The sequence below is a fragment of the Accipiter gentilis genome, chromosome 10 (assembly GCF_929443795.1).
Source record: "Accipiter gentilis chromosome 10, bAccGen1.1, whole genome shotgun sequence".
Lineage (NCBI taxonomy): Eukaryota > Metazoa > Chordata > Aves > Accipitriformes > Accipitridae > Astur > Astur gentilis.
In genome coordinates, this window is record NC_064889.1 from 15,697,743 (window position 1) to 15,720,750 (window position 23,008).

General features: G+C 38.7%; 1 protein-coding gene across 6 annotated transcripts in view; it reads left to right on the forward strand.

Annotated features, from left to right (window-relative positions):
• The window catches only part of ADAMTSL3 (ADAMTS like 3), a 189,542-nt gene that overhangs the window by 124,322 nt on the left and 42,212 nt on the right, over positions 1-23,008 (forward strand). For all 6 annotated transcript variants that reach the window (XR_007507472.1, XM_049812196.1, XM_049812199.1 and 3 more), the window contains exons 9-16: positions 283-440; positions 1,434-1,545; positions 4,847-4,985; positions 6,581-6,631; positions 10,767-10,971; positions 11,837-11,984; positions 13,360-13,444; positions 20,176-20,462. Coding sequence is in view for 5 of the 6 variants with exons in the window: in XM_049812196.1 (XP_049668153.1) it covers positions 283-440; positions 1,434-1,545; positions 4,847-4,985; positions 6,581-6,631; positions 10,767-10,971; positions 11,837-11,984; positions 13,360-13,444; positions 20,176-20,462 (1,185 nt within the window). In the remaining variant the exon portion in view is untranslated. The remainder of the gene's footprint in view (positions 1-282; positions 441-1,433; positions 1,546-4,846; positions 4,986-6,580; positions 6,632-10,766; positions 10,972-11,836; positions 11,985-13,359; positions 13,445-20,175; positions 20,463-23,008) is intronic.

Here is a 23,008-nt window from a genome sequence, read left to right on the forward strand (position 1 = left end):
ACTATTTAGAGCACTTGGTGTAGGAAAAACTGTCTCAGAAGTGCTTCTGGTATGAAAAAAATAGTGTGTTCAGGCAGGTATTCCTGTGCTGGCATGTCGTGCAATTATGTATCAGCCTACAATCTCTGAAGCAGCTAATATTCTCACAGATACTCCGTGTGGTTTTTTAATGCATGTATACAGCTGTTACTTGCAAGGCAAAGTTGTAAACATTACTTTCTGACTTCCTTGAAAATGAAAAATATCCCATTTAAGTTTACTAATTGCATGTTTCTTCTTTAGTTATAGAGTCAAAGACACTACAAGGAGACAAGGGAGAGCACAGTTTCAATGCTCCTGGAACATTTGTCATAGAAAATACAACTGTTGAATTTCAGAAGAGTACAGACAGGGAAATCGTAAAGATCCAGGGACCTCTTGGAGCAGATTTCATTATCAAGGTGGGATGTGTGTATGTACAAATCTACAAAGATATTGCAAGTATGTGCAACAGAGTAGGTGGCTGTCCCTCAGGTCGTAGCCGTACAACAAAATCTTGTAGCTAGCAAATAAGGAATCCTAATTACAGTCCAGAGAGAATTTATAACTAAGTGTATCCAAAGAAATTAAAATGTTATGAGGTTAATGTCTTTGCTGTGGTGGAAAGTACCACAGGCTCTTTAATGGTAAAAATGGCCAGGACTTTTGTTTTAAATGTTACCAAAGGACTAACAGCTGGATCCTGTGCAGTGGATTGGTGTTAATCCAATGGAAGACTGCCACCTACTGAATCTGAGCATTGCTTCCAGCAGCGCCCTAAAATCTCCCTTAGGCATTGCTAATCCAGCTATTGACCATTTCTAATCCTTTTAAGTTTCTCTTCTACCCAGACCACGTACCAATGGCTTGCATCATACATGCAGATATTTATATGTAGAAACATATCAATATTTGATTGCCAAAGGAAGATAGTCATACAGTTTTCCATTGGAAATGACGGCTGTTTCAGTATTATCACACCACTTGGTTTTATCTGTTATGTTGTAGAAATAGAATTTCTGTAGTTTTTATTTTGTGTCTTCAATATCACATGTGCAGTTAGACTTGCCTGAATATGAACCAGTGTGCTTAGATCAATTATAGACTTTCTCCAGCAAATTTTAAAAATTTTGCTAACAGAGAGATAAGACAGAAGAATACAGTTAGGAACTTTGCCAGTCAAGGATAGATAATCACATAGTGACATTAGTACCTTGAATAATTTGAAAAATAAAGCAACATACAAGTGTTTGACTATTGGAAACTTAAATTTAAACGTTACTGTTGACTTTCTAGAGGTATTATGCCTGTTACCATATTACTCTCTGCACTGCTATTATATATGAATTATGTTTTGAAATGACATGAACAGTGGAGTACAGTATACACATGTGTTGTAATGGAAATTTCTTCAGACCAGGTACTCTGGATCAAAAGAGAGTGTGGTTCAGTTCTTTTTCTATCAACCCATCAGTCATCAGTGGAGGCAAACAGAGTTCTTCCCCTGCACAGTGACGTGTGGAGGAGGTAAGTAATGGCAAGTCTTCAGGAGTGTTTACAGCTTGTCCTGGTTTCAGCTGGAATAAAGTTAATTTTCTTCTTAGTAGCTGGTACAGTGCTGTGTTTTGGACTTAGGATGAGAATAATGTTGATAACACGCTGATGTTTTAGTTGTTGCTAAGTGGCGTTTATAAGTCAGGGACTTCTCAGCTTCTCATACCGCCCTGCCAGCGGAGGCTGGGGCTGCACAAGAAGCTGTCCAGAGCAAGGACAGCTGACTCAAACGAGCCAAAGGGCTATGCTATACCATATTACATCATGCCCAGTGTATAAACTGGGGGGAGTTGGCCGGGGGGCACCGTGGCTCAGGGATTGGTTGGGCAGTGGTCAGCGGGTGGTGAGCAATTTTATTGTGCATCACTTGTTTTGTGTATTCTGTTAGTGGTTTCCCTTCTTTTTCTGTCCTATTAAATTGTCTTTATCTCAACACGAGTTCTACTTTTTCTTTTTTTTTTTTTTTTTCCCCACTGAGGGAGTGGGGAGTGAGTGAGTGGCTGCATGGTGCTTACTTGTCAGCTGGGGTTAAACCACAATACAGCTGAAGATTAACAGTGACTGATTTTCAACCTTCATTTTGCATTTTTATTGATTAAATGTTTGTGTTTCTTTGCACGCTGGTAGTTCTTCAGAAAACTAAATGACAGAGTAGCAGTTAAGTTGGTTGGTTAAGTTAGTATGAGCATAGAGGGGTTTTTATACTACTGGAAGTCATAGTCTTCCATAAGGAATGATCATTTGAGTAAGAACGAGATACCTTATAAATAACGATATGACATTCAAAGTGGAAAATGGCAATTCATAAAGGATATTTTGGGAAAGTAAGCAAAAAAATACAATGAGATTTTAAAATAAGGATAATCAAAAGATGGAGGAGGAAGCTGTTTCTGGCCACAGTAGTAGACTGTGTAGACTCTCTAGGCAGAATTTTAGAACACTTAGTTTAGAAATTAGTTACGCAGAAAGCAGATAAGTAAATAGAATTTAAAGAACAGCTATTATCAACACTTTTGGCTGTCTGATCTTAGACAGTCCTGATGGTAGTTAGGGCAGCAGGTAGTGTGCTGTAGGGTCACTGCCTGGTTTAAACACTACAGCTTGTACAATGGTTAGATGAAGTGCAGCTCGGCTCTGCTACTGCTCCTCCAGCCCAGCCCACTGCTTGTCATGTCTGGTTCTGGAAAAAGCGTGACCTCATTGTAGCAGGAGTGTTTGACATTATAGATAGCTATTTCAGTTCAGTTTGCATTACCCAGGTCACCTGAAAAACAGACTGGGATACTAGTGATAGTGGTGTAGTGGTTTTCTTGGAGAGTACATACGTGGTTTAAATAGTTACTTGGGACATGAGTAAAAAGAGTGAAAGGTGTTTAAAGCGCAGGCAGAATCTGGGGAACTTTTGATGGACCATCCATTTTGGCACTTGCATCTCACTTTAATCTGAAATGCAGACATTATACGTGTATAATATGTAGTCCCACAGGAAACTACTGTATCTTATAAGATGCTTGGCCTCATGAAGTGTGATTCTTGCTGGAACTGTGAGTGGCAATACATATCCTCTGATGATTCTATCACACTGTGTTTATGAATTTTTCCCTAACCTATCTGACAATGGAAGAAGTGTAAAGCATCACAGTTATTTTTGAGGACTGCACGTAAACACCAGATAACTTAAGGGACATATTTACCTTCAAAGTTATTGGCTCAAATCCAGCCTTCTTCACACTGGTGTTATGGATTGAAAATTATAGCTACATGTCACTCTCTTTGAAATTAGCCAGGGTTTTCAATGCCCTACTCTGTAGCTGCATGTCTATAATATGAAACTGGTACCTTTATTAACAGAGCTTGACACTCTTGGTGGCAGTCCTGAGAGAGGCCAGTGACTGAAGAAGCACAGAAACTAAGCTATTGCTTACCCATGAAAGCAGTAGTCTTAAGAATGGCATATTGCTGAGGCATGCAAGGAAGTTGTATTGCAGCTGCCTGGCTGTAACCTGTTACCTTAAAGTGGATTTAGCATCCAGATTGTCTGTTTGGCGCCTCTTACTGGCAGTAAAAGAAGTTGGTCCTCACAGCAGAGACTTGGAACCCAGGCACCACCGTTCCTCGCTTGGATACTGCTTCTACATTTACTTCTGTAACCTCCATGTAGGGGAAGTGGGAGTGTGACGGGCATCGCAGAAAGCAGAGTCAAGCTTGAATGAGCAAGGGCGTTTAAAAATTGTGTTTATCTTGTTTGCAAGTGGCATATCCTCTGGGTCCTTTCAGTACTTATAAGAACTGGAACATACATGCTTTGAGCACTGGAACTGTTAGTTATTTATGGTTATCACTCTCATGCATGATGACCCTTTGAATCAGCCAAGAGACACACACAAGTGAAGCCATTGATATATGATACTTAGCATTTCCAGTAGACGCTGGGACTTGTGCTGATAGTTTATTGACTCTATTTGGATTTTAATTCTTGTGGTTTCAAAATTTTTTTCTTTGCACATACCAGAACATCCTCCTCCTCTCCTCAGTCTAAGTCCAAGTCAGCTCTTTTGAATGAGTCTTTTTTTTCTTAGCCAAAAAAGCAACCTAGTGATTTATAAATCTCAGATGCCTTCTTGTAACCAGTCTCCACGCAGATATTTTATTTATTTTTTTTTTCGCCAAGTAATTACTTTTAAGTTTTCTTTAGTTGGCTCTTCAACTAGGAATGTTCTTGAAACTATTTCTTGGTTTTCTACAGTTTAACTTAGCGATGTTGTTGGATCTCATCTTCAGTTCCTCCGGTGTTCTGTATTAAGCATTTATTTTTTTTAGCATGAAGGCTGTGTAATATAGCTCTGTAACATACATGGTAACTCCTCCTTGGGGGAGGGCAGTTATAAATTGTGGAACGTGTAGTAGAACCGTATGACTTTGTAGGGTTGCCTTGGTGACAGCTGAGCTGCTCCAGTACATGTATTCCTGCATCACATAAAAATATGTATGCTTTTACTCTTATACTTAGAATATTATTAGAATAATGTGTCAGAGTCTTATCTAGTGTTAAGATGGGTTAACATAAATGTTATGCTGAATTTCCCTTAAATGAAGATCTGGTCCTGCATGTTCCTGTGTAGTGTTTACTTATTTAAAAGCAAACCAAAGAAGAGTAACAGGAAATTAATTCAATGGGTAGTGCATTATTGGGGGGGGTGGGAGGGGTGGGGAGCAGAATAAGGCTGCTTTAATTTATCTCCATTACCAAAATTTAACTTTGCTTCTGCATTAGGTTATCAGCTTAATTCAGCTGAATGCGTGGATATTCGTCTGAAGCGTGTTGTTCCTGACCACTACTGTCATTACTATCCAGAAAATAAGAAACCAAAGCCCAAGCTAAAAGAATGCAACATGGATCCCTGCCCTTCTAGGTTTGTATGACAATTAAATTGAAGTGTGTGGTATAGTCAGTTACTAAGGAAGCAATTGTATTTACTTAATTTCAGTTCTTTTAATCTTTAACGTTACTTAATCTTGATTGATTATTGCACATGTTAAAGGCTGATGTCTGGCACCATGGCTAGTAGATTTGCGGCACTTCTTCAGTGTTGCAGAATAGGAGACTTTGCTTTATACAGAGGTATTGTAAATACCAATTTGTCAGTTCAAGGGCTAATTCTACTTTTATGTCTTTTGCTGAGTGGTACAGCACTAGTACAAGGATTTTGTGAGGTTGTGTGAGGAGGACAGATTGTTTGCCTGCTTTTGGATTTATCGATGTTGCCATTCAGGTTTTCTCATTAGACAGCCAGTAGCTCCAGCTCTCAGTCAGCGTACAAGTTCTGCACATGGTTTAACTTGGTTTATGCATCTGCCTACCGTAAAAGTTTCATTCTTCATTTGTACTGTGGAGTTGACAGTTATTAAAGTTTGAGGAGTTTGGTTTTTCACACTAAGAATTAAAAAACCAAACAAACCAAAAACACCAAAAAGCATTCAAAGTAAATATACTTGTGGTACAAATACCACAGAATATTATTGCCAAATTATGAAAGCTATAGTATGCATAAATTGTATTGAATTGCACTACAGTATTTCAAACTAACTTTTGGATTGTCTGGTGAGGTTTCCTGGCTGTGCTAAAGAATCTTAAAATAACATCATAGTATCAAGTCCCAGAACCTCACATTAATATGCCAGCTGGCCGAGCTAGAGTTATATGCAAGAAGAAAAGGAAACACTCTCAATGGATTTCATTTCCTATAGCTAAACTGTCCATTTCCTTTCATTCCTGTTGAACATAATTGTTGATAGTGACCTCTAGCAGTTATAGATGTGCAGACTTTCAAGTTTTTTTCCTGGAAAGTTGATCACTATATGGAGTGGTAAGACCTCAGTAATGCTTCATGGCAATGGGTGCCAAATGTTGCGAAGCTGGAATGGGAAAATTAGGGAAAGAAAGGGTGTGATTATCTTTTTCCTTGCAAATTTAGCTTATACAGACAGAAAAAGGAAAGTACTACTGGATATAATGCTATATTTCTTAGTTCTGGAAGTAAGTAACTATATGCCTGCTCTGTGCTGCACAGTTCAAATAAACAGCTCTAGAAGGATCCTGAGCACCATTCAGGACCTATCCAGGATTAATCCTGTGATGCATTCATTTCACTGCCACTCATATTCCTCAGCGGTCCTTGTTAAGAGTATGTAACTATTTTCTTGTTAATAAAGTAACACTGACCTAAAGGATCACTGATAATAAAATTCTCTGCCGAAGGCTTGCTCATTCAATATTTTTTTGATATTATGAAATGGAGAAACTGTATGCTGAATAGATCTCTATCTGTGCAGAAGAGGTAAGATTATACAAGTCATTGTTTGCCACAAGGGTAATGTGTAATAAAAGTAAGATTCCCCCATTTCATGTTGGGAATTGCTTACTTTAAGCATGATCATGTAAAAGTATGTACTTGACATACAGTCTCAGGTATGGGAAATAGTGATGCAATATTTATTTTGTTGACAGTGACGGATTTAAAGAAATCATGCCCTATGATCACTTCCAGCCACTTCCTCGGTATGTATAATCAGGATAGCATATGTGTCAGCATTAGCATAATTTTCACTGCAAATATACTATTTGAGTACTAAGATCATGGAACGTCTTCTGATTTTTGGCTGTACAGGAGAGCAAGTTTATAACAGTCCTGTACCCATTTTGAAGCTTGTGATTTATTTCAGTGTGCTCTGGATGATTAGCTTAACAGTAAGATGTTCTTGATATTCTTGAATATGTTCTTGAAAATATCAATGTGGAAGGATTTAGAATAAAGAGTTGTCCCCCTAAGCCGCCTTCTGCTGCAGTGCTGAGAAGAGCATCTCCTTCAAAATGCATGTATGAATTCTTGTCTTGAAAGGTTTTTATTTTGAAGATGTATGCAACGAATATATTCTTTTATAGAACAGGTCTGCCTATGTTACAGGATTCTAGAAATTCTCTTTCCCTTGAGAGGTCTCATTCTTCTCTTTTTTTAGACATATACTCTATTTATTGACATCAAGGCTGACATGTCACTTTAAAGACACTGAGTTGTCTGAATATCTATTGCCTAAAATTAAGTCACCAGAGCACAGTTTGTTGCCTTTTTTTTTTTAACCTGAATCAATCACAAGAATGTAAAACTTCTCTGGAAGGCTTAAATGTTTTGTAAAGAATGTTAGGACTGAAAAGCATTGAGCCAGATTTACTGTTAATGTAAAGAATTATAGTTGATGGAGCCAGATGCATATTTATCTGAGTTGAACCTCTGCTTTATTATGTCATGAAATGAATAATGTGTATTTTTCTAAAGAAGTAAAGCTATGAAGTAATAAGAATGAAATCATAGACTTGCACGGCTCAGTGGAGCTACTGATTACAGCTGATATAAATGTCGCAGCAATTTACGCTTGTTGTGGATCTGCTGTCCTGTGATGCACTTTGGCTTTCATACATAGATTGAGGGGTTTTTTTCCTCTATGGCTTTATCCTGTAATGTTCCATAATTATATTCTGTGTCTCTCCCATTTCTTCTGCCAATTTCTTTGTACTTTGGATCTCCTCTGGAACACAGCACAATTTATTTACATGAGTATTTCATCTTCTGAACTGCTCACGGCTTGGAGACCAGTTGGAAGAGAAATTTAATCCCCCATTCCGTGCTCGACTATGCTCAGCACGTTTGCATGATGCTGTGGTGAGATAGATTATGGCTGCGATAAAGCTGTGGGCGGGTTCTCTTATTTCGAACACTAAGAACTACAGATGAAGGCCCGCCTCATTTCAACACCTCGGTGTGTCCTGTCAGAAGGTATCATGGTCTGCCTGGGTGATGCTCAGGAGTAAGAACTGTAAGGTAGCAGATGGCCAAGCAGGGCTCGGACTTGGTGCCAGCAGGAAGGAGAGAGAGGAAACAGGCTGTGTTCCACTGGGAGGGCACATAAAGAAACACAATGAACATGTAAAAGCACCTTTTCTTGCTGGATTTTCTGAAAGAAAACAGCAGCTGAACCAGCCAGTTTGTATACCTGCATCAAGAGGTGAATCTGGTCCAGCGTGGATCCAAGTCTTGCTTCAGTGTAGCAGGATGTGTTTTCTCTGTGCCATTGCTTGTCAAGTAACTGCAATGCATCAGTCTGTGCCAGTTCTGCTGGGGCTTCTTCCACCTTTTCTTTTTGCTTTTTCTTTTCTTACCTGTTTCTTACATGCTAACCCAAGACTGTTCTTGCAAAGCATGCAGAAAACCAAAGTACTGTAGATATGCTTGAGCAAAGCTGTACAGACTCCTTCACCTTGACCAGCAGTCGTACATCACACCTCCTACATAACACGAGGACCGTGTGGAGGGCTGCTTTGCAGTCCTGTGGCATTTACCACTAGTTTCCCATTCACACGAGGAAGTTGTGGGAAAGTCATGGTGTGTACAGCAAGATCTTGAAAGAGTTCTCCTGTGGCTAGAGTTGTAAATGCCCCACTGAAATATTTTTACAGATGGAGAATTCTTTTGAAATAAATAGAAAATTTTCCCAGGATGAAAATTTTCTTTTAAAGCTTTTGGAATGCCTCCATTTATTTCAGACTTGTTGGACTGTTGAGGATCCCTTGACAGCTGTGGGTTCTGGAAAGTATCTCCTTGACTGCTTGCCCAAGACCCCCCTTTTCCCCAGTAGCCATGGACCTCACTCCATCTTGAAAATGCTTGTGGGAGTATGGGATCTGGAGTGTGTTCGAAACTGATGAGATAAAGAAAAACAACTATAAAACTTCATGCTATAAACACTTGTGAGGCTAGTATTACATATAGCATAGTGAGCCTTATATATATAATTCCATGAGCTGCTAATTCATTGAACAGTTAATTGCTCTTTAGTTCCTGACTTTTTTTTGAAGAAAATGAGTTAATGCTGGCTATTCATTTAAGTCAAAGAAAACTGTAACTATTACTCTTCAAATGTAATTTGTACTTGTGATATGATATCAGTATCTGGGCATACAGCTTTATTCTGAATGCTTTTGAGTATATCCTCTATGATTAATGTTCCATGGCTTGTTGTATGTTTCATGCTCATTCTTCTGTTGAGCTTAAGCATGATTAATATGTTTTTGTAAGCAGTTTAATAAATTGCTTAAATTAGGAATTGTCCTTGATTCACCTGCTGTATCATAGAAAGTGGGTGGTAATTACTTAAATTTACCTTTGATTTATAGGCCTTTGCTTCATCTAGTCTGAGGTTATGACTTCCTTTATGTTAGCTAAGTTACTTTCGATGAATTGATTTTGGTGAGATATTGTAATACTTTCTGAGTCCATTGCTCATAATGGACATAATTTTTTTCATGATCCTTTCTGAGCCCCTGCAGTTGTAATAGGAATAAGTTTTAAACTAGCAAGACATTGACAAACTGTAAGATGTGCTGCAGGACTCAATCATTTCCCAGGGCTTAGCTTTGATTTGGGTGGGGGGTGGAAAGAAAGCAAGAGATAGGAGGTGAGGTGTGAGTAAATATTGCATGGGGGTCACTGGAACTGACAGACAAAGGCTATGATAGAAGCTTGTTATCTCTAAACATGACAGGAGCAGGATATTATTGAAGTTATTTTTTGTTGAGAAGAGGTTACTTAAGTGTACATTCATGCTAAGACCAAGAGATAAATTAAACAGTTCGTAACCTAAGAACCCCCATGTAATTCTCACTTCAGATGGTGTAGCAATTTCCATCTTTATTGTGGTTAGGTCTAAGATCATGGATAGATGTCCATTTTGAAGACCTTCCCTCCCAGCAGATTGTTTATCATCCCTCTGTTAGAGGTTACTACACCACAACTCTGCTGGTTGACAGGGCCGTGTGAGTTTTCCTTAATCTGTGCATCGCCCTGCTTCAGGAGGAATCAGCTAGCCTAGCCAAAGCAGCTGAAATGGATGAGCAGCTGCCTTTTGCTTGAAGCAAGTTGGAAAGTGTGAATACAAAGTCATTCAACAGCATTTTAATGAGGGTGGAAAACTCTTGCAGAACTGCAGTGATGACCAGCCAAATGGTACCTGTCATGATTTAATTTGTTCACAGTCCTTATGGATGAAGACAGTTTGAAATGAAATGGCAAGTATTAGAGTTCCCATAAAAATTCTTACATGAACACATTTTTAAGGGTAGTGTGCATGATGTGGGCAGTGATGAGCAACTGTGGGTAATAACACCCTCAGTCAGCACAGCCAGATCTATCTTTGTCTTTGGACTTCATATAATCTCAAGTACATATGCTTCTCAGTCTCTGACAATGGTAATGAGTATATGTGACCATGTAAATTAACTGTGAAAAATATTCTGGTTAGATGATTTAAACTATTTCTAAGTAAAATCATTCCAGTAATCAAACTCAGTATATTTAGGTGAACTCATGTATGAGAATAAGATTTTCAGTTATTTTGGGAAATGTACTTAAATTTATAGTTCTATTTTTCTTCTCATTTTGCACATGAATTTAAGTCTGGAATAATGCAAGGTGGCTCTGTCATTCAATGTATTTATATTCAGTGTGTGATAAGAATCCAGCAACTAAACTATCAGTGGGTTTTAATGACACTAAGGTTGGATTCGGTATTTTGCACTTTTAATAGGGGTTAGTGGAATAAAAAATAGACTTCTTTTTAATATATGTGAGTTCTTTTTCCAGGTGGGAACATAACCCTTGGACTGCATGTTCAGTTTCCTGTGGAGGTGGCATTCAGAGGAGAAGTTTTGTGTGTGTAGAGGAGACCATTCATGGAGAGATACTGCAAGTGGAAGAATGGAAATGCATGTATGCCCCTAAGCCCAAAGTGATTCAAACCTGCAATCTGTTTGATTGTCCTAAATGGGTGGCAATGGAATGGTCTCAAGTAAGTTGAAAAGTAATTTGGTCCTTTATTCTTCTTTTCTAAAGAAAGCCTCTAGTCTTGTGTTACCATGTATTTGTGAGCACAGGCGTGTTAGAAAAATAAGCCCTGCAAGCATAATTCATAGTACTAGGAGAAGTTTGCGCTAAGTAATCTGGCCTGATGATCAAAATATTAACATGTCTGCGTGGAGAAAATTGCATATAGAGTTATTTATGCCTGTGGAATTTCTGCTTTACACAGAGGACAAATTAGAGCCAGAGGTCAGGCCCCTTTGCAATCAGGTCATCTCTCAGTTCTTGATAAATGTAATATTTCACTACATATAATAGCTAAAGGCAAGTCTGTCTAGGGGCTGACATGTCTGCAAGGGTGATTTTCCAGCATTCTTACCTTCCATTATAGTAACAAGAACATAAAGCCAACTTATCTTGGCTGTAGTTATCTGATACAGTCAGATAGCTCAACACTTCTATAATTCCATAGTTCTTCCAAATGACATCACTGACATACAGTGAAGAAACTGTTCTTGCAGCACGTCTGACCCAGCTTTAACTGAAAATGACCACTGTGAGAGAGCATATTCTCAGTATATAGCCACCTCTGTTCCAGACTGTTGCCAATCAGATAAGCTTTACAGAACCCCGAGAAGTCACTTGCGTTCCCAAAACTTAGACATTTTTTCCAGCATCAACCTTTTCTTTATTCACCTAGCAATGCAGGGACAAATTCATACGTCTCCGATACCTGATTGATTGTAGAAAAACTTTAGTGAACACATCATCAGTACTTCTAACTTGCTTTTTAACAGTATTTGTAAATATAATAAAAAAGAAACAGCATGAGATGGTTGCATTGTCTCCTGCAGTGCACAGTGACCTGTGGCCGAGGCTTGCGTTACCGAGTAGTGCTGTGTATTGACCACCGTGGGCAGCATGTCGGTGGCTGTAATCCACAACTTAAACTACATATAAAAGAAGAGTGCATCGTGCCAATACCGTGTTACAAGCCAAAAGGTAACTGGAATTTTGTCTGGGTCTGTTATTATTTTACATTTTTGTTAAGAGAATTAAAAGCCCCTGGTAACCTTTTTCAGAAATGCCAGAAGCTGGAATTTACTAGCACTTATTTCAGTCTTGGCAGAAACAAGCATTTTAATTATTGGTGCTAGGAAAAGTGCCCTGCTGATATTTTTTGCTGATAATGTGGCCAGACTGTCATGAGGTGAACATGCTAACTAAATCTATACAGCCTGGTCAAATTGGGAAAACCAGAATTAATGAGTTCAACATGGGGAGGAGGAGTTGTTCAGTAATACTGGAAATGGGAATGATACTCCATATGTATCACTTATCGTGTTTGTTTGCATCTCATTGAATGTGTGAACATTCTCAGTGGGCCTCATCAGTTCATTAAGTTATAATCAAACAGGTTTCCTTCTCTCTTCTCCATTTCTGCATTTTTAAAAGGTCTATAGCAATGATGTAAATTGGCAAGTATTCTCTGAAAGAGCTGGTAAGGCATAAAACAATAAAACAGTGCGTGGGAAGTCAAAAGAAAAAAAAAAAGATGAGGGGAAAAACCGGTATATGTTGTCCCTTGCTTACTTCTGTCCCTCTGGGCCCAGACCTTCACAACTCACCATAAAGATTTACATAGACAAAGTGAAACCTATGTGTAGACAACCCTATGTTTCTCTTCAGGATGTTTTCAGACTCTAGAGAATTCTTCAAGCAGAAAACTATTCAGGGTTAAACCATGAAGTAGAAACTAGCACTGAAATTTTAAGAACCTTCTTCTGGGGTTTTACTTAAGTTTGGAGGCACAGATCTTCAATTGACTTACAGTACTCCTCGGAAAAAGCAACACAGAAGTGTAGGATATATAGACAGATAAAAGAAGCTAGTGTTGTTTTTTAAATTAATTTCCGGTTTTGGGAGAGCTGGATAGCTCAGCAAAAAAACGTTTTCTGTGAAAATTTTCTAATGAAGCCAGTCTATCTGGAGAGCAATGTACGTTTGCTATGCTCTGGCTTCTTTTTCAGCTAGAAACTTAAGTTATGATGATAATCCATTACACTGAAGTATAAGCTACAATCTAATAGAAATTGCCTGCATTTGGGGAAGATGTGGGAAAGAAGTAAAAGATTAAACAGGAATGGAAATTGGATTACTGGTACCCTCTCAGTAAAAAGGGGTGTTAGAATGGAGCTCAAACATGATGAAGAAATTTTCTAGGAAATTATGTTTTATTTACCGGTATATCTTTATTCAAAAGCATTAGATCAATAGGCAATGTAAAGCGTGAAGTGCTAAGGTGAATAATGCTAACATCTATCTATTGCTTTGGTTTTGGAGGAATTACTTAATGTTTGGGTTTTTTCTCTTCCAGAAAAAAATCCTGTGGAAGCAAAATTGCCATGGTTTAAACAGGCACATGAAATGGAAGAGACCAGAACAGTCTCAGAAGAGCCAACGTATGTACATTGTCTTTTACAGTGAAGAAGCATTTCCAGCATATTTTGCATGTCATCTGGAATGACTCTTGCTATGCAGTTTGCTTTGACAGTTGGCCCTCCTTGGGAGATGAGTTGTGTTGTGAGCTGTTCCTAATTTTATGTCTAAATAGTTTTGCTTCTGGAGCTCCTGTTCTGGATGACACAGAACTACTCTATTATAATATCCCTATATCATTCAAGCAATGCAAAGGGATCTTAATTTAGCCTAATTAAGCCCTAATTAGTGCATGTGGAAGCATTTCAGCAGACAGAAATTAAATAAACTCAGTTTTATCCCAGTCATTGCTGTTACCTCAAGAATGTAGTGGTTGTATTAAAAATTAAGAGGTACTTTGTAGGGTTGCCAGGATTTCCTTGGAGGGTGAGACCAATGCATAAAGAAAGTGAGAAAAACCTACTGATCTCTGAGCTTAGCTGAATCTATGGGGATAAGTTGTGATATTTTACACGTGTGTATGTGTGAAATAACATCTGGATTTTGTGAGTCCCCTTAAAAGCTGATGGGGGTAAGCCTTGCAACATTTAAGTCCTGGGGAAGAAAGCATAACTTAAATCCAGCTACACTTGTTCCTGTCCCTCGTATGTTAGGGCATCCACACAACTGCTTACTTACAGGCGTGAAACTTACACAGGGGATATAGGTATCTAATATATGCAATATATAGTATATAACTTTCTAGAAAGTAGTAACTTTCTATAAGGTTTTCACGAGAGGTTTTGAACAGTATTTTGTTGTGCTTTGCCAAATTCTGCACTCATTTGTAGTGGTGTTAGTTTAAAATAATTCAGATGAGCTTACTGAAGTTGCTTTGGATTTATATTACTCTGAGAGTGGTGTGTGCCGTATAACTTATTTCTCTTCCTCCATCTAGCTATTCCTGATTTTTGGCACACATGCACTAACAGGTGTGATCATGAGTAATAAAATCTTTACACCTGCACTGACTCACAGAAGAAACCTCTTGCCAAACAGGTGTTTGCATAGTTATGGTGACTGTGCTTTAAACTTTTCCCTACTCTAGCATCTGAAGTCAAGTGTCAACCTACTGTGAGCAGTTATTTCACTGTCCAAATTGGTGGCCCTGAATTCAGGCATGGTAGTAGCAAAGATATAAAACTAAAGTGTGATTGTCAAAGGGGGTGATGCAATCAAATGTGCCTGTTGAATGTCAGCATATCAGAATGAAGGTATATGAGGCCACCTCTGAAGAGGATTCAGCATGAAGCTATAAAGAAAATGATCTCTAGCATTACAAACTCATGCTGTGGCAACGGTGAGCTAATGCAGTCTCTAAGTTTTTAGGATCCTTCAGCAGCAGTCTGACGGAACAAGCAGGGAGGACTGGCAGGGACACAGCATGCTGGTTCAGAGTATATTTAGAATATAATAGAGCTGAGCCGGAAACTTTGTAATGGGTTCCCTTGTACCTTGTCCTCACAAAGAAAGCAGTTATTCATGCCTTCCTAGACATGACTGATGTATTCCACTGCAGCCTCACAGTGTGAATGCAGCCATGTGTTTGAGTTCTCAGTGCATGTCGTGTCACAGCTGTGCAGTTTTGCAGTTTCCTGGATCTTTTTTTTCTTCTTCACTTACTCTGAAGACCTAGATTTTCTTCATCTTTCATTCATGATCTTCATCCTGTTCTGAGAATCTTTCCTTCACATCTTCCAGAAGCATCTTCACCTAAGTCTGAAAGGTTTCTCCAGCCACTTCTTGCTGATGACTCTTCTCTGCTATCCTTCTCTTTACTGAGGTCTTGCTGAGGTGCTGTGCTTTCCTAGGCTGGGTACTCTGGGCTCTCCTGGGACCCAGCTCTAACGCTGCAGTCAGATTCCCCTTTAGTTTCCTTTTACCCCTCTTCTGCTGCCACCTGCTCTTACTTTATTCTTCTAAGGAAGCTGGCAGGTAAGGAGAAATGAGAAATAACTGATCCCTGACTTCATCCCTTTGTGCAGATTGCCTGTTGGTCATGTGGACGGTGGTTTGCAAACAGAGCAATTTCTCACTAGGAGCTTTAAATCTCATCCCCAAACTGCTCCTGTCTTTTCCAGCTGGAGTGAGATTTCTGGGTCAGGGTTTAGGATTTAAAAAGAAACTGTAACAATAGGTTGTTGCTTCTCCCAGAGTAAATTATAACAGGATTTCCCTCTGGTTGGGATCTGGTTTACTTTGTTTTCTATAATTTACACGTGGCGCAGTGATAACTCATAGCCCACCTCTGTCTAGCATGAGGCTTATGATTTCCTTGGTAAAATGCCATCACTTTTAATTTTAGTTAGTCTCTTGTCATCCAAACTTAAACTGCAATATTAAGTCTCAACTTCTAGTCCATCCTTTTATTACAACTGTCTTTCTATGCTTTCGTGTGATATTTTAGTTGATAATGAATAAGAGAATAAATGCAGCTGTGTTTTAGAACCCACAAATGGTGGATATGCCAAAAGTAGCTTGTGGAAGATAAATACTTCTACTGCTGTGGTCTACCATGGCTGGTGTCCTGAATTTACATAGAGGGGGAATGTTCAAAAGCTGCTTTTTTTTATTATTAGCAAAATAAAAAATGACTGCCCTTAAAGTGAGGCCAAGAAAAATGTAAGTCTGACCTTTTTAGTTTTTAGTTGTGGAATGTGATGACAGTTGATACCAATCATTATTTTAAACGCTCTTCCCTCGAGCCTTCTTAGTTACAGTGGGATTCGCAGAGAAGCTCCAGCAAGGTTTTTGCATCCTTTTTATTAATCGTAAGTTAAAGAAATAGACACGTCAGCTGCCTTTCCCTGTCATGGCTTAGAACAAAATTAAATGCTTTCAAAAGCTGATATATTTTTTTGGCAACCTGAGCTAAAAAGTAATCACTATGTTTGTGGAGTTGCAGTCGCTGAATGTGAAATGTGGTGTCTCTCATAAAGGTTGCTGTTCATTACGTTTGAGTCATTTTCACAGAAATGTCCCCATCGTGCCTTTGGTGATAGAGAATTACACGTTTTTCACAGCTGCTTCTCTGAAAAGGGCTGGTGATTGGTGACTTTTTCCAACACCTTACATTCCAAGCTGATAAAACCTGGCGGTGCAACTCTGCTTAGAGCAGGCAAGGGTGGTGCTTCAGGGGAGGGGGAGGGTGCCAGCCAGCATCGTGGAAGTTCTGCCCCAGTAACCAGCCAACATTTTAGATGCTTCTGCAAACTTTTATCCAGGCCTTTTGGCGCAGTAGGGTTGGACGGGAAATATCACAAGAGCAGCCTTTTTTTCAGGATTTAGGCATTTCCTGTCTTAACTGAAAGCAAGAACTGCAGGCATGAGGAAGCTGAAAAAGAATATTAAGAGACACCATGTCATTTTCCAGGTCATCCTGCACTGGCTTTTTCGGAGTGTGCGGGGTGAATGGACATGTGCGTTGGTGTTGGACTAATAGCACTGCAGCATGGACATAGTCACCACTGCATCTGTAGTATGTACATCATTTATACCTGTGCAGATGATTATAGGAGCATTTGATTTCTACATTGCCCTGGGAAGAATGACTGTACAAAAAGGCTGACTGTGAAAATTGTGCCTGCTCGGCTTTGCATTTTTCCATTCTTTTCTTTTTTTAATCAGAAGAGGAGTCTCATCTACAAACTTAGTTAAAGATCTCAGAAAATTTTCAGAGTTATCACCATCTTATCTGTTCCATTATAAATTCCTGATGATCTGCAAGTGCTTAGGTGGTTCTTAATCCTGATTTGAGTTCACTTTGAGTGTATGCCCATCAAAGGCAGAGTGAATTTGCTTCAGGGAAGTAATGTGTCCAAAGCATTGCCACATGTGTGCTGTGAATGCCACTGTGTAAAAAATATATCACTTCTGAGGTTGATGGAGTTTGCTTTAATGATCTGTCACAGGCTTTGGTTGTGCTTATGTTAATAAAAAATAAAAATTAAAAAATCATTTGCCTGAACTCAAAATTCAGATACAGTGCCAAGCTCTAGAGCTCCCTCACTGTCCAGTCAGTTCCTTGCTCTAATTTTGTATTAGCAGTCTCCATTGGCTTCTGCCGAAGGTACTTACAGTGGACTTCAATACGGTCATCCTTTGAAAAGTTCTATAATTTAGGATTTTAATACCTAAATAGTCGTGTGACTAGTTTAGTAAATGCCAAGGTAGAATAAAAAGTATTTCGGGTGGCTTTTTTTTTAATTTTGCACTTCACTAAAAAATACCAGACACTAATATTCAACAGGAAAACCTCAATTATAATATAGGCTTGCTATAAGTCAAAGAAAAAATGCTTAGAATTTTCTGAGTTTCTTTATAAATCAATTGGTTGCTGAGTGAAAGGACTGCCGTGGTTCAGAATTTCCTTTCATTTATACAGGATTTCAAAAGAATGCATCATACATTATTTTTTGATTGTATTCAGCTAACAGTGTACAAAACTAACACTAATTTCTGGTATGTTGCTTTCATACTTTTACCAAAAAAGTTATTTGCTTTCAGACTGCAAACTGTTAGGTGTGGTCAGAACACCAACCAACTCTTTTAAACTATAAATGTCCATCAATTTTATTTTTTAAATTAGGTACATAACTACAAATGGACTTATGTGGGGGTTTTTTACACAGAAAGGAGAAGAAAGTCATAATTTAGTTAAGCCTATGCCCAATGGCCTTGATCCAATAAAGCACTTAAGCACAAGTTTAACTCTGAACACATTATAGTCGTATTGACTTCAAAAGACTACTAATGTGCATAAAGTTAGGCACATGCTTAAGCATTTTGTTGGATGAGGGCGATTTTTATCCATGGCCACCCTCAGTAGTTTGCATGGCTGTCTTTGAAAAGACTGTAAGATCTGATGTTTCAGGGTTAAGCTGATTTTTATCTGCTGTCATAAGAGAAAGCCTTCCCTTGCAGCTTTTCCCACAGATGCTCAGTTAGAATTTGTTATCAAAAGCATCTGGACATTGACCTCTACCAGCTGTGCCATTGGACTTGGTGGGTTGTTAGGTTGCACCAGTAGGGCATTTACACAGATGTTATCACTGTAGGACACAGCTATCTACCATTTTGATAATACTCTTCCAATAAAAATCAGTCTGGTCATCTACTTCAAAGGTAGTCAGACTTGTGATGTGATTAGCACTTGCAGTTTTCCCTGGTTTCAGGACGAGCTGGAGATACTGCACCATTTACTGAAGTCTGTCAAGGACCAGTGAGCTCTGACTCAAGTTTTGAGGCTCTGTTCAAGGATTTGAAGTGGCGGGCTTTGACATCTTTTTTTATCTTCATAGTAGAGTTGTAAAGGTATTTCACCAATATGTCCTTAAAGAATAACCAGTTACCTTGTAACCTTTATTGGCAATGGGAATAGTCTTCTCCACAGCAGACAGTCTGTCTTGAGGTCTATCCCAAGCACAGCTTGGGTGACTACCCCAAGGGCTGGGTTAGAGTACCTTTATGAGTTACCCACTCATCTGTTCTCCTTTCTTCTACTTGATTCTTCCTCTGTATATACTGGCAAGAAGTTATTGGCTCAAGATGATAAACTGTCCACAGAATCAACCACGCTGTGTTGACGTTTTTCTATGCTTACTGTGTATGCAGAGCGTAAATACTGATTTTTGTCTTACACAACTGTTCTTATCTTTGTAAGGGCAGCTTTCCTGCAGTAAAGAGAAAGATAATTCTTAATCAAAAATAAGGAGAAAATCTTTGAATCCTAATTTGGATTTTTCCTTCCAAATATGTTTTTAGTATTGGTCAAATGTATCTCCCGTTTGTGTTTTGATCATCAGCTGCATTTGGACATTTAAAAAAGAGCAACTGCAACCCTTTGAAAGAATGTCCTATGAAATTCTATATTTGACTTCTCATAAATTGTACTGTAGAGCCACTCAGGATGACTTCATTAATGAAATTCAGCCCCTTGAGTCTAGTGCCATTGCTATCAGATATTAATGTGACCCTTGAAGTCAGAGAATATTATAGACTAAAACCTCCTTTTATTCAGTAAATTCATGATCTGTAAAATAAGATTTTACTATAGTTCATCAGGAGCATAAATGCTTTCTAACAAAAAATGGTAGATTATAGACTGAGCTGGTTAGAACTCTTTACTGAAGATGAGAGCCTTCTTTCAAGGTTAAATCTGAACAACAGCCTGCGGTGGTGTGCTTTGGAGATTAGCTAGATATGAAAAGTGCTTTTCTTCTGCCTGGTTGCTGATTATTAGTGTGACATAAGGTGATGGCCTTTCTCAGATTTAAACAAACTGCAGATATACTTTTGGCATATGCCTAAGTTTGCGTACCTGGGGAGCTATTTTATATTCTATAGATACGTCTTCATGCAGTTTCTCCCTTTTTTTCCACTGAAGGATTTTGAGAAAAGATTTAGGTGATGTCCTTTTTCCCCCCAAAAGGATACAACTTTCCCTATTCCTCATGATTCTTTCTCATCTTTTCCTACATCTTTTTTTTTTTTTTTTTTTTTTGTGAATTTTGAGAAGTGGTCTGAGATGGGGGGCAAGTGAAAGACTTAAGACGCTTGATTATGCACTCTGTTTAAGCATCAAATAATATTATGTATTGTCTGCTTTGTGTATAAACATACATTTATGTGTTTTAGCTATGTTTTAACTGTGCACACAGACACAATTATATGGAATAAAATGACAGTGTTTTTACTGCGCTGTGATTATTTGCAGGTTTATTCCTGAACCCTGGTCTCCGTGCAGTGCCACGTGTGGCAATGGCATACAGGTGCGAGATGTGAAATGCCGAATTCTTCTCGTGTTTACTCAGACTGAGGTTGAACTGCCTGAGGAGGAATGTGAAGATGTGAAGCCACCAACAGAACGAGTCTGTCACCAGGCATCCTGTGACAGTGAACCTGTCCCCTATACACCAGAATTTTCACAGGCTGAAGATGGCAGTGTGATTTATGACTGGGAATACATTGGTTTTACTCCTTGTTCAGCCACGTGTCTTGGAGGTACCTTTATTTATTTATTCATTCATTAATCTTGAGTTGTAAGAATTTGGCATTGTTTGACATTGTTGGGTCTTCTGTTAGTGTTACCCTAAATTAACTATGTTGATCTGTAGGAAAACATGCAGCTTCAAGTTTTAACTTATTTCTAGGTTATTGATAGAGTATTTCAAACTACTTTGTTTGCTTTATATCCTGTGTTCAAACAATGACTTTATTTGGTTAAGTAAGGTGCAAGAAGTTGTTGGTACAGCAACTTGCTTTAGTCTTGTTGCTGCAGGAGTCTCAGCTGCCAGGTGGCACCAACGTGTTTAATGCATTGGTGATGGGCATGTTTAGATGACCTATCTTTTCCTAAGAACTGAAAGTATATAGTTTCAGACTTAAAATGCCCATGTTAATTATTCCTTATCTTCCAAAATGCTGCCATTTTCTGCAGTACAGTAGGGATACAAAGTTGTAATTAGGGAGACTTGCTTTCAGTCTGACCAGCACGAAGATCAAACGGGAGTTTGTTTGGGTCTTGGTACAGTATATCACTCTATAGGAGCTCCGTGCCATACATCTGTCTGCAAGTAGTTAGGCACATTCCTTTTTGGATGTAATCGAATCTCCCTGTCATCTTAAGTACATGTTACTAGACAAGGTTGCTGGTGTTGCTACTACATACTGTACTTTGGGACTGAACACAAGTGAGTTATGAAGTGTTAAGTGGAGGCAGTGGAATTGTGAACACACCTATATATGACAGGACTGATGACATCAGTGGGAAGTGAAGACAGTTGTACCCATAGAAGAAATAAAAAATGTAGAAAAGGGGAGAACAGAAACAATTGGAAGCAGAGAGCCAGTCTAGAGCTCACGAAAAGCAGCCTCCTTTGTACTGTTCACCAGTTCAAACCTGGAAGACAGAAGCTGGGAGGGATGCCTCAGAATGCTATCAGCAGGATGGTAAGTGACTGATAAGTGCCTCCTTTTATCATTTGCTACTGCTGTTTACTGATGGGGTTGACCCATAGCAATAGCAGCACATGTCGACACAAAAGCTGATGCATCCCATTCCCTCCACTACCTTCAGCGGGCGTTATGACTGGCAAGGTTAGAAGAGGCTATAGTCTAAGTACGTATAGATAAAAGTGTGATGGTAGTGACAGCTATTGTCTCTGTTTCTTCATTTTAATGAGGGAATTGTTTTTAAAAGTAAGGAAATTATACTCTAAAGCAGAAACAAGGCTTTCATTGCTACTAAATTTGTAGTTCTCTTTTTCATATCTCAACTGATTGTTGTAATGTGCAATCATTTCATTGCCATCTGAAATCCACTTTACTACTGCTTTTTAGTCGATATCATTGTCAGAGGTCTTCTAAAACTCCAAAGTTTTTTAATTTTGAGGACATCAGCAGACTTCTAGTCTGAAATAATCTCTAGTCTTTGCCTGCTCTTGCACATGTGCACGTTTGCATTGCCTGCATCTTCACATGTGAGTTTGTCCATGCCAAAACATTCACATAAAAACTTGCACTCGAAGTGCAAGCTGATGGTAATTTAAGGAGCTTGTAGTGAAGACAGTAGTTCCATTTGCTGGCAAGAAGGAACTTCAAAATGACTGATGAGCAGAATCCTGTGCTCAGCTTAATTTTGTTCCTAAGGGAGCTGAATGTGAATTCTGTTGTTAACTTCTGGCCCTTTCATGAATTTGTGAGATTGCCTAACCCAGAATTGTTCTAGTTCATAGTAGTTCATAATGTTCATAGTAATCTAACCATTTTTCTGATACACAGTAGAAATGATCCATCTGAAGACGTTTAAAAGAAAACAGTTTGTGTTCTTGAGGCTTCTGTGGTATCACTGGTATTATGTCTAGACATTTTTCTTATGTGATGCTCCTGGGAAATGTGGGAAGTTGTCAGGATATTTTATCAATGAACAGCTCAGAAGTCCCTGTGCTGTTATGCTAGTTAGGTAGCAGTGATTTTTTCCTTCTATCAGTTCTGGTCGTCTTGCTGCCTTGGCAAAGGCTTTCAAACAGACCAAAAATTACCTGCCGATAAATAGTTTTAAGGGAACCAGACATCTCTTCTGTTTCCAACTTACTGCAATGTACTAACTAATGATCTCACTGTCTACTATTTTTCCATTGTGTAGTTCAAAGGAGTTGATCCATTTCTGCTAAGTTTTATGTTCAAATCTCATTTCAATTAGATGAGCTCTTCAGTTACAAGAAATAAATGTTGTCTGAGTTTGGAATATCCCAGTGTAATGTAAATTATATTAGGTACTTTTTCTCTAGTATGTATGTATCTAACAGTGGCTATTAAAATAAATTCCTGTGGATTTTCAGTATCCTTGGAACTCCCCACCCCCTTTTCTTAGCGCTTGACTCTGAATGAGGGAAAAGTCTGCAGAGTCTATGTAGGCTGCAAGCTTTAAAGCCACTGTTTGAGCAAGGGCTGAATCTCTGTTTCAGTGCTTGTCACTTGCACCTTTTTTTTTTTTTTTAAAATCCTCATACAGACTAGACTTTTAATTCAGACTCTCCTCTGGTCCC